This window comes from Patagioenas fasciata, chromosome 2 (assembly GCF_037038585.1).
Source record: "Patagioenas fasciata isolate bPatFas1 chromosome 2, bPatFas1.hap1, whole genome shotgun sequence".
Lineage (NCBI taxonomy): Eukaryota > Metazoa > Chordata > Aves > Columbiformes > Columbidae > Patagioenas > Patagioenas fasciata.
In genome coordinates this window covers 91,492,131-91,504,159 of record NC_092521.1, presented here as the reverse complement: position 1 = coordinate 91,504,159, position 12,029 = coordinate 91,492,131, and the positions used below count along the sequence as shown (strand labels likewise).

Sequence of the window (12,029 nt, the reverse complement as noted above, 5' to 3'; positions counted from 1 at the left end):
TGCCAAATGTCCTAATTCCTCACAAAAATGGTATCTTTAAAGGACTAAAAAGTCTGAATTTTAAATTCTAGAAGTGATTAATTACAAGCATGAACTTATTAAGCTGCTTCTAAGTAACTAACATTCAAGACAGCAGCACTGCAGGCTTCCCTATCTTATATACTGTCCTCCCATCCTCCACACCAGAATCACTATCAGTTCGAGATAATGATTACAAGCATCTAGATCTGTAACACACAGATCCATAGCAACACTGAGGATCTCTTATGTTAATTTCTGTGCCCAGAGGCTTTTCTGCAACACTGAATTAAAGAAGCCACTGTATCATTCCTGTAACGAGACAATTATCTTGGAATTAAGACTAAGCAGAACACTCCTTTCAAATAGTCTTCCAAAGGCTTTGGAGAACAAACAAAATTACTTCTATGGCTTACATCATTGGTCTGCAAAAGTCTGCACCTACCCTTTTCTAAGAAGAAAGGGCAAAGTAACAATTCTTAGTATTTTATAGTCTTTACATATAATTTTTTTTTAATGACATAGATAATCTCCTTGGAATTACTAGTTTTAATGAAGCATTTTAAAATATTTCTTTTATTGTTGCTGCAGTTGAACAAACTAAGAGAACTATAACAATCTACTAGAGTTACCACCTAAATCCTTCAGACATGAAGGTGAGAAATGTTTCTTCTTTGTAGTCCCAAAACATATTTGGATGTCTTCTGAGTGAGGGTTTAATGGCTTTAGAGGACAATACTAGGAAAGTCCTAAATCTGTGTGACAATTCTCAGCGAGCAGTCGTCCCACCTATTTGCAGAAGTCACACAGGGAGCCGGAGACATGCTCCTTACAGAGGGAGAAAAGATCTTGTACCAAACAACTGTGACCCCTGGTGTATATTCAGGATGTGTCAAAAAATACCGATGGAGAAAACACATACAGCAGAAATCTGGAGTAGTGAATCCTGTTCCTACCTTGGCACTTCACTAACATTTAAGACAACATTCTCGGTAAAGAAGAGAAGCACGACTCTTGAGTTGAGCTGTGACTGATGCAGTTGAGCTGCAAGAGTAGTCGCAGAATAATACTGCCTCTGTTTGAGGGAGCAGGGAACAACATTTCTCCAAACCTGCAGCCTTGGCAGAGCTCCTTACACTACACACAGGTTTTTCTCCCAAGAGAAGATATACAAAAAGAGATGATCATGTTTGCTATCACCAGGAAGAATGTAGACAGAAAGTGGCAATGAACACAGAGGTGTTATACATACAATAAACATTCAGCATGAATGAAGTGAAAGGACCAGTTCCAAAAATGAGTCAAACGTCCCCATTTTTACAAAAAATGTTGATTGTACTGTATCAGAATCATCATGATAGGAGAAAATGAAATATGTTTTCAGCAGGATCTGTGTGAGCAGCCTTCAATGTTCATGCAGTTGTGCCGATACTGTGGTGCAGTCCAAGTAAGAATAAGAAGTTATTCATGCAAGCAACAAACTTGCTTTTGAATTTCTCCATAAGATACACTCTTTTTGTTCTTTACAATGAATAGTACTCATTATCTTATCCTAGCCTATATTCCTCTCCTGGACACGCCATTTTGAGTATAGGGTTAAGATCGTTTCGCTTTACTTGCATGTGAGGACCACTCAGCAATTAATGACTCAAAGCTTTCAGATGCCCACATGAATTCCATCAGCATTTCTGTTTCTTCACACAGCAGAAAGTCTCATATAACACCACACAAAAAGAGTAAAAAGAAAAACAAACAAACAACAAAACAAACAGATAAATATTAATCCAGTGAACCACCATGAAAACTTGGCCATAGAATAATACATTCATCCAGTCTGCAACGCACATTAAATTCAAAAGAACAACAGGGTTGAATATCTGAATATAGAAAGGAAAAAAAACTTCCATAGGTTTTGGAGCACAACATGAAACATCTTCCTATTGTCTCCAAAAAACTGTACAGGTATGTTTATTACCTGCCTTTCTATAGCACCAAAAAAAGTCTCAAAGAAGAGAAATTATTTTAAAACCCAGTTGTACAAAGTTGGGTTGCCAGCAGCATATTTACTTTTTGATTTGGAAACAGCAAATGGAAAAACAGAGCATATGTAACAGCTGACACTTCTCAGGTTTTAAGACAACCGATAGTATCAGCTGGACAAGCAACGTGTGTGCCCAGTGGTCGTGTCAGTGCTGTTATATCCATAAGAAGGTATTCAGAAGCATGAGAGATTGTTCAACGGTGTAAATAAACGTCAGAAAGAAAGGAACAAAGTCTAGTTTTTCTTCATGCGTGTTGAACATTAATAATAGTACTCTGCAAAAAATCATTATTCCTGATCTTTATAGTCAAGGTCTACTAGTGAATCAGGACTAGAAAAAAAAAAGGAAGAGAACAAAGAGACAAACACCAGTCACTCAGCGAAAAGCAGGGGTAGAATATCATACATGTTATGGATAGAATGTCACACACTGGCAGATGTGTTGTGGAAGGCAGTTGTTCACTGCTGCTGTGATTAACTGAGCACAACACACTGGGGTTGCAGTCTGCATACCAGAAGCTCAGTACTAGTACAAAACTGAAATAAAAGAGACTGGTTTTAAGTAAAAATATTTATTCCTGAAAGTGTTGCAAAAATGTTTTGGAGCTAAAATATGAAATGTGCAAACACTGTAAGAATCAATAATTTCTAAAAGTTTTACTTACTTCGGATGGGTAAATTCATCCACTAGGACAACCTTTTCTATCAGGTCTCCACCAATGGTTCGAGCCAAGTCATAGAAATCATTCTTAGAGTATGTCTCAGAAGGCAGCCAAAAGGAGATGTCATTGATCAAAGGTGGATATCTGCTGAGTGGCTAAAAAACAAAAAAACATACCTTTGTAAGTGGCTGGTCTTGGCAGATATGCCTACAACTATTTTGAACTTGGGCAACACACACAGCACACACTTTAGATGCTTTCTGAAATGCTTTTTGAAGTGCAAACTGACCTCGTAAACAACAGAGATGCAAGATTTTAGGCTAGAAAATGTCTTTGAAAGATCTCCTCATAACCGCTTTGATTCATTTATTCAGAAGAAAAAACATATTTTGTGTGCTAAAATCAGTATTTATGAGCCTGAATACACTTTTGGATCAGAGCTCTTTAAAAGGAAGAGATTATTTTAACATTATTATTCACCAGGCAGAATTGCATTTTTCAGACTTTCTACAGATTCAAAACTTCTCATCACATTCATGCATAAAATCTATATGTATTTTCTATCATTCTTATATAACACAATATATTTATTATTTGTACTGTCCAATTCCACAATTAAAAGGTCTTATTAATAGACACATTCTTATTAAAATGTTACAAGAAGAAACACACTTTGGCTTAACAGGTTCACTTCCCAGTGGTTTTTATAGATATCCAAACATCTAAAACAACAACAACAACAAAATATTGCTGTTACATAATTATTAATTTCACAAGTACTACAACATAAACATAAACTTAAACACAAAGGGGCAAATGTGCTGTAGACACAGAGACCTCTTCTTGTGTTCAGAACAAGTGTTACTTGTTATTTGCAAAAACATGGAGAGAAAGAAAACAAAAAATTTTTTATTTTTCAGTTTTGATGAAATTTCTATGGAGTCATTGGGTTTCAGACCTTGCCTTTGCTGAGATATTTAGCCCTTTTAAGAAAAGAAAATGCTCTTCTTCATGCCCTCTGGGTCATGCAATATCTTACTTCTGCCTTCCATTAATGCACTGTGGTTGAAATAAGTACTTTTGCACAAGATTACGGGGGTCTGCAGGAGAAAACATCTTTTTTTATTTTGCTTATATGTATATGACAGCTGATGTGTACACCTTGGTCTCTACAGTATATTATCTCACTCAAAAATGTATTCCATGCCTGGGAATGTTTTATGATGGAGCAGTGAAATCCTAAGTGAATACCTGCTAAAGCAATAAACCTGTTAAAAAGGCAAATTTACAGCATGTTGATTTACTCAAATCCTGTTCTGTACAGCGCAAACCAGTCAATAAATATCTGATAAGGAATACAGCATACGTTTTAAATTAATAACCCCCCAGTGAATAAAACTGTGACTCACAAATGATTATCCAACTTGTTAGAGGAATAAACTTGACAAACAAATTAATATCCCATACATCAAATAAAAAATAAATTAAAAAAAAATCAAACTTGCACAATAAATCCATCACAGAAGAGCTTTTGATAAAACACTAATGAATGAAATGTAAACGTCTCCTCTGTTACACAAAAGTCACAGCTGCAAATGCTGGAGATACTCCTCAGCCAACAACCTGATATGTGTTAGTGTAAAGAAAGATATAATCCTGCAGCAGACCTCTATATTCTCATCTTATCCCTGTCTACCTCTATATTTACCACTGCTATATTTCATCAGCCTACTTAACACAAAAGCTTGCAGGGACTAATCCAAAACTCACTGAATTCCCAGCTTCAGGATATTGAATTATTCAACCAGAAGATGTGGCTCATGAGCCTAAGCAAGACTGCTCCATTTGGGCAAGTGTCTGCTTTCATATTCACAGGTACAAAGACACTGAAGAAAAATAATGACACCTTCAAGTAACTCAGTAATATCCTAAACCCCAAAAGGAGCAGAGTACCAACAATTCATAGTGAGCGAATATTTGCTATCAATTTCAAAAGTAGCAGGATTGTGTCAGGCACATGAAAACAGCACTCTTTTTCCCACTTAAAATGAGATGTACACAAGGACCCAACGTGGTCGGATCTTGTAAATGTACCTAGAACAGTCTGACTTACATTATCAGTGTCACCAAATTCCATGTGAACAAAGTTACTCAAAGATGTAATAAACTGGAGGGTTTGGCCCTCCTGGATTATCAAGTCTCTAAGAAAACCGCTTGTTTGACTCCATGGTGTTACTAGCCGAAATACAAAATTGTCATAATTTTGTATGTGCAGCCATGTGTGTATGCTTGTGTGTGTTACAAAGACTGGAAGGACAAATGCTTAAAACAGTAAGCATAACTTTTTATTATTAGGTATTAACCTTTTCTCAGAGCCCTATAATGCAGAAAAATCTTTTACAGTAAAAGGCAAGGCAATAATCCTGTATTATACTGTCCTTTCACCACCTGGCTGCAGTCAATATCACTGCAGTAAGTATTATATCAACACTAAAGTTAGTATAAGGATAAAATTCCTAGTTCTCAAATGTATTGATCTGTTTGTTGTAGAACTACATGAGCTACACAATTGTTTACTGGCTGCACCTAAAATGTGAAGAGGATAGGACAAGAGTCTCCAGCCGGCAGGTGAAAAGTTACTAAGTCTGTATTCGGGCATCCCAGAAAATAAATACTGTGGTCCAACAGGTCCTGTTGCCTTCATTGTCCTCCTTTCTAAACAGAGTGGTCTAAAACCCATTGACTTTGATCCCTTTTCAGGTTTAAGGCAAACAGCAGCCCCAAAGACTCTTTCCTTATGAACTTACAGACATTTTAGAGGCTGCCCTTGAAGTCAGTGTGCTCTTCTCACTACATTTTCTGCTCTGCTCTTACCTCCAGCCACCGCTTCCAGCTACATCCTCTTCATGACTTAGCTCCAGCACAATGCTCTGGGAAGCTAACGGGACACTGCCTGGCTCCGCTGACTCTGTGTTGTCCAACTCCTAGCACGTTGCCCAAGCCTGGAGGCCCAGCCATCCCTCCTTCCACTGCCTGATCACTAACCTTAGGTTTTTGAGGAATGGCAAAGATCTTTAGGAAAAGGTACAACTGACCCCACCTGCAGAGCGCTGCCAAGGGACGCTGGCTAGGCCTGGTGGACAGCACTGCTGACGCACAGATGACTTTGCACCACTTCTGTGGTTCCATCGGAGCTTTGTCACCACAGCGCTCCTTTAAATGTTCTGTTTACTTTCCATTTCAAACAGTTCAGTGCACTATTTTTGACACTTTTCAACAGCTTCAGAAAACAAGAAAGAGTGCTTTCCCAGTAATTACACTATCCATGGGATTCCACTGAGCCCACATTGTAGGGAATATCACAAATCACGACATCGCATTTTTAAATCACCTAAGGCATTTAGGAGTAATGAATCACTATCATTATTTTTCATGATAAAATGGAAATTTATGATGATCCACCCTCAACGATACATTTTTACTAGTCATTAGTCACACTTCCTTCTCTGGTTAATAAATAAGCCACGTACTTACTAAAACTGCAAGCTTCTCTCTCTTAGGACGCTCATTTTAGTACAGAAATGAGCAGCTGGACAACAGTGCTGTACTCTGCTCTGCCAGCCCACCTCACCCATGCCTAGATGTACCTAAGGAGTGCATCACTAAAAACTCTGGACTCTGACTCTGCTACATGGGTTTGAGATAGTTTAGGACATTCCCCATCTGCAGCCCTCTGCTCTATCTTTCTGTCTGAGATCACTGCCTCTGCAGCAGCTGATAAAAAAATGTGTGCCTGTTCCTCTACCACTGAAGTTCACAGCCCACTATACCCAGATGAAAATTGCCTCTCTCAGTGGTTTATGCTAGTATATGTCAGATGAAGTAGTGCAGCAGCTTGAGGCATTGGGGTACAGCTGTCTTAAGCAGCAAAATGATCCATTACAGAATCTCAGAACAGTTGGGGTTGGAAGGGACCTCTGGAGACCATCTAGTCCAACTCACCTGCTAAAGCAGGTTCACCCAGAGCAGATCACACAGGAATGTGTCCATGCGGGTTTTGAATGTGTCCAGAGAAGGAGACTCCACAACCCCTCTGGGCAGCCTGTTCCAGTGCTCTGGCACCCTCAAAGTAAAGAAGTTTGTCTTCATGTTTAGATGGAACCTCCTGTGCCTCAGTCTGTGCCTGTTGCCCCTCATCCTATCGCTGAGCACCACTGAAAAGGTTATGGTCCCATCCTCTTGACACCCACCCTTGAGATATTTATAAACATTGATGAGATCCCCTCTCAGCCTTCTCTTCTCCAGGTTGAACAGACCCAGCTCTCTCAGCCTTCCCTCATAAGAAAGATGCTCCAGACCCCTTACCATCTTTGTAGCCCACTGCTAGACTCTGTCCAGTAATTCCTTGTCCTTCTTACACTGGGGAGCCCAGAACTGGACACAGTACTCCAGATGTGGCCTCACCAGGGAAGAGTAGAGGGGGAGGACAACCTCCCTTAACCTGTTGGTCACACTCTTCCTAATACACCCCAGGATACTGCTGGCCTTCTTGGCCACAAGGGCACATTGTTAACTCACGCTCAACTTGTTGTCAGCCAGAACTGCCAGGTCCTTCTCTGCAGTGCAGCTTTCCAGCAGGTCTGCCCCTAACCCGTACTGGTGCCTGGGGTTATCCCTCCCCAGGTGCAGGACCCTACACTTGCCCTTGTTGAACTTCATCAGGTTCTTCTCTGCCCAGTCCTCCAGCCTGTCCAGGTCTCCTTGAATGTCAGCACAGCCTTCTGCTTTATCAACCCTTCCTCTGAGTTTGGTATTGTTCGCAAACTTGCTGAGGGTACAGTCGGTCTCTTTATCCAGGTCATTGATAAATAGGTTGAACAGGACTCATTTGCCAGCATAAAATAGCAAATCCTTGGGTTCTACATACATTGCCACACCAGGACACTACTCTGGACACCTTGGGAGCAAGAATCAAGTGATCATGGTAAGAATAGCATCTGTTCATGGCAAGCAGATCTCCAGAGGTCCCTTCCAACCCCAACTGTTCTGAGATTCTGTAATGGATCATTTTGCTGCTTAAGACAGCTGTACCCCAATGCCTCAAGCTGCTGCACTACTTCATCCATGTTCATGGCAAAGAATCATCAGCTAGCTTGAATCCAGATAAATCACAGCTGCACAGGGGAGAAAATAAAACACATGACAGAAGCCCTCACCTCTGGAGGAAAGCAGCTGGGGATAATGCATGGCCAGTGCCATCGAATAAGCAAGCAAAAGGCCACAGAGTGTCTTTAGCCCAGAGTCAAGAAAAACAGGATAATCCTCAGCACTTTCCACAAATACTTGACACTAGGAAAAACAAAACAAAACCAAAACCCACCACCAACAGAAAAACACACACACACACAAAAAACCAAACTGAAACACATTTTCCTAGATGCAGTACCCATGAGTGCAACATGCCAACGGGACTGGAGAAGTGTTGTGCTGTGGTTGTTCACCCGATTCCCTCCCCGCTGCTGGCTAGTGATGCGGGAACACAACAAATGAATGACAAACGGTGGAAGAAAAAGCTGTACTTGTGTTTCAACAGCAGCAACACAAATACAAGGTTAACAATGACAAGCACCAAAAACTGGGTTAGCAACTCTAGAGCAGCCAAAGTATTAAGAAGACAGTCATGCTTTACTGCCATCAGCAGTCTAAGTCAGAAAAATAAGACTTAGTAGTATCATGGCTGCCAAGCTCTAAAAGTCCTGCATTGCCCATGTTTCAGGGAAATATGTACATAAACTATACAGTTTTAATGCAACGTCATTTTCTCATTTAAATGAAAGCTTTATTCCTGTAATAGCCAAGCCTTTCTTAATATATTCCATAGTGAAACTACATTAATTCAGTGTTATCATAGGAAATTTAAACACGTAACAGGCATGAAATTCAAATTTGCAAATTTACAACTGTAACTTAGCCCTCTTGCACCTAATGAAGTTTTCTGTATTAGTGTGTATGCTTCCAGATTTACACTTTCATATTTATGACCAGCATAGACAAATTACGGTTGCTGCAGGAAACATAATTTTGAACTTGTTGGCTGTCATGGCTTAAAATTCGCAGTCACAATGTTCCATTATGACAACTTTTCTGCCCTTCCCTGCATCGATTTTTTTCTTAGTTATATATGGTAAATTCTACGCATTCACACGTATACAAACACACACACACATACACATACGTATAAACACACCTGTACACGTATCTCCATAAGAGGAATGTAGAAATTTCAACATAGAACTTGTATAAAATCTCATACGCAGATATACAGTTATGTTCTGGGACTGAACTCTTAAAACTAAAGCAAATTGACCAGTTTGGGACTGATGCACTGCTCTGTCCTCTTGGGGGAATGGTAGAAGTGCATTAACCTCCAGTGCTGCTCTGAGTTTCTCTGTGCACAGGGCAATGAACACATAGTGCAATCAGCCCTTTTTGGATGGCAGTCTGCTCCCCTCAGCAGAGCTCTTCAACTCTGCAAGCTCACATACAGGTATGGGGATCACCATACATCTAATAGGATTTCAAGTACTCTGCTTGTACATGGACCATTTTGAATGGAAGAGGTTTTCTTCCTACATGGGTGAGAAGCATCACTCTGTTTCTAATACTTGCTCTGCTGTTATGCTGTTCTCCAAGCACTTGCTGTTTGCCATCATGGGAAACAGTGTACTTGAGCTGGACAGTTTGGTAATAGCATAACAGGTCTTTTGTCTATATGAAAATTTCTTCTTTCGTGGCATTCTGGTAATGACAATATTACCGAACAAAATCTTTCTTTTTCTAGTTTAGTGATTTCTCATCTTGAACAAACATGAAGGCCAGCAAAAAGATGCTGAGCTACTCTAAAGAACTGGGTATACATCACCTTAGATGCATCTCCTCTTAGGCACAGCAACAATACCACACACTCAAGACTTCTGCAGACTTCTAGAGCCAGGAGGAAAGGGGAAGGATTGCCAAACATTCCTACAGCCATCCCCTTTCCATCCCCTTTTTCACTTCAAACCAGACTGGTTCCTTTCCATTCCCAAATGGTTTGATTTGTGGGGTTGAATGAGATGTTTGATTTCTAAGCTGTATTTCAGAGCCATGGTTCCAACTCTGTTCTTTTTTTTTTTTTTTTTTTTCAGACAAGAACCCAAGCAAAAGTTGCCACTTGCTACAAGGAGCATTTGCCTCCAAACAGTGCAGCTGTCTGGACTTGCCAACACACACCCGCAGGTCAAATCAGTCAAATAACATCTCAATTTCCACTCCAACTAGTGCAGTTCACAGCCCCTCATGGGGATGAAAAAGGGGGAGGGATGTCGAGAGATCGATACCTTGGAAAAAACAAACAAAACAAAACACATATTTGGCAGAAAGACCATCTTGTTTGTCAGCAGCAGCCCATACAGTTAAAACAGCACTGTGTTACCAGTCACTGCTGTTCCTCATCTTGGGAAAGCACTCTCTTTAGCTTTACCTCCCTCATCCCTGGGGAAAAAACAATCATGGAATTATGGAAATACATTGAGGAAAACATAAGAAAGAAAACATTATCAAGAAACACAGTAAATTAAAATGTTCTCAAAGGTGAAACACCCATTCTGGATCCAGGTTGAGTGGGGAGGTGCCATGGGGCACAGACTGTCTTTCTAGATAAGTCTCAGCCTTCAACGTGCGACAATGTGGCTGCAGCTCCTTGAGAGCAGCTGGAGCTGTGTGCCTGCCCAAATCTGTGGACGAGATCCCTCTCTGCTGTGTGGTGAAGGCCACCATCCAAGCTCTGTCCGCATCTCACCTAAGCTAAGCCTTGTGGTGTCTTGCTGAAGATAAGACCTTCTCTCTTGAGCCATATTACAGGTTCCCTGAAGGTACAAAGCAAGAGTTTAATTGCTTATATTCTGCTTAAGCAGCCACTGGGTGTCTCTTCATATCATCTCATTTAGTCACCTTTTCCAATGCCTGTGAAGCACCTCTGAATAGAAAAAAAACACCCCAAAGACTACATCATGCATGCAGAGGTGCGCAGGTACAAGAACAAATACGGCCTTTCTTGCAAGCTAAAAGTTACAGCTTATTATTGAGGAGCCTGCCTGACAAAGTACAGTTGATACCTAATATGACACTGAAAAATTTAGATGGGTAACAGCCAATGAAAAGATTAAGCTTCTTAGATAAGCTACTCCACCTTTTCCAAGCACAGGGAAGAATGCACAAGAGGGCTGGTGCTGTGGCAGAATGAGTGAGTAGAAAGCTTGCTGTTAAACATGGTCATCCAAAAGTAATGCATCTGTGGTCTCACCAGAAATGGACACTGTGTTCTTACACAAATTATTTTAAATTGCAAACATTTTATTTTAAAGCCAAGCTTATTTAAATTTGTCATACACAATGCTTCCAGATTAATGCCACAATACACTTTTGAGTGCAAATACGTATTTTAAACAGACCTGTGGCCAAAAAAATGAGAAATGACGCATGGCTTTTGAGCTGCTTTCCTGACACAAAAGAAGCACTATTATTGCCACTGAAAAGATCTTTTTTGTATGATTAGTAAGGAATTGAAAAAGTGTAGGAAATCCATAGAAAAATTAAAGGATTGACCCAATCCTATTAAAAACAGGATTGTTGCAGTATACACAGAAGAGAGATACTTCCAGATACCTATGCACTTGGACAATGATTCCTCAATACTGGTGATGGACTCTCTGCTCTGTGCTTGACTAGTCAAAAATAATTTCTCATCCCCATAGAACAGAAAGGACTCGCAGGGAGAACCACCAAAAGGGATGTCTCTCTACCACTCGCTTCCGCATCTCAACTTCTTACAACTCCCTTTTGAAAGCACCAGGGTGAAAAAGAGATTAGCCTGACATTTTCCTACAGCAGTTCTAGGTCTACTGTAGAAAAACGTGCATCCTCCTCATGCCTATTCCCCAGCCCCCCAGCTGACAGCCTGCTGAGCTAGCTGGGTTCACGCTGCTAATCTCCTCCCATTTCAAACACGGCAAAACAAGTAAAAGCCAGAACACGCTTTTTCTGGTGTCACTTTTCCATTTGAGCAGTTGTGACACAAAGGGGAACAGATGGGACAATTTATTTATTACGTTGTGGTGCTGTCTATAGAAAATGAGCAAGCTTGTGTCCTGGGGAAGGAATCCAGCAATTTGGAATCACTGAAATAGTAAAGTGGATTCTCACACCAAACCTAATAATCAACACTTAGGACTGCCTTTTGCACAGGTTGTCTGTATTCCATCTGTTCT

The 12,029-nt window shown here is 40.4% G+C and overlaps 1 protein-coding gene across 6 annotated transcripts in view; it reads right to left on the bottom strand.

The window, feature by feature from the left end:
- Window positions 1–12,029, bottom strand: part of FARS2 (phenylalanyl-tRNA synthetase 2, mitochondrial) — a 262,657-nt gene that overhangs the window by 81,905 nt on the left and 168,723 nt on the right. For 5 of the 6 annotated variants that reach the window (XM_071804546.1, XM_065830067.2, XM_065830066.2 and 2 more), the window contains one exon: window positions 2,725–2,876. In XM_071804546.1, the coding sequence (XP_071660647.1) occupies window positions 2,725–2,876 (152 nt within the window). Of the gene's footprint in view, window positions 1–552; window positions 1,731–2,724; window positions 2,877–12,029 lie in introns of those variants that run through there. The other variant, XM_071804545.1, reaches the window with a different exon arrangement.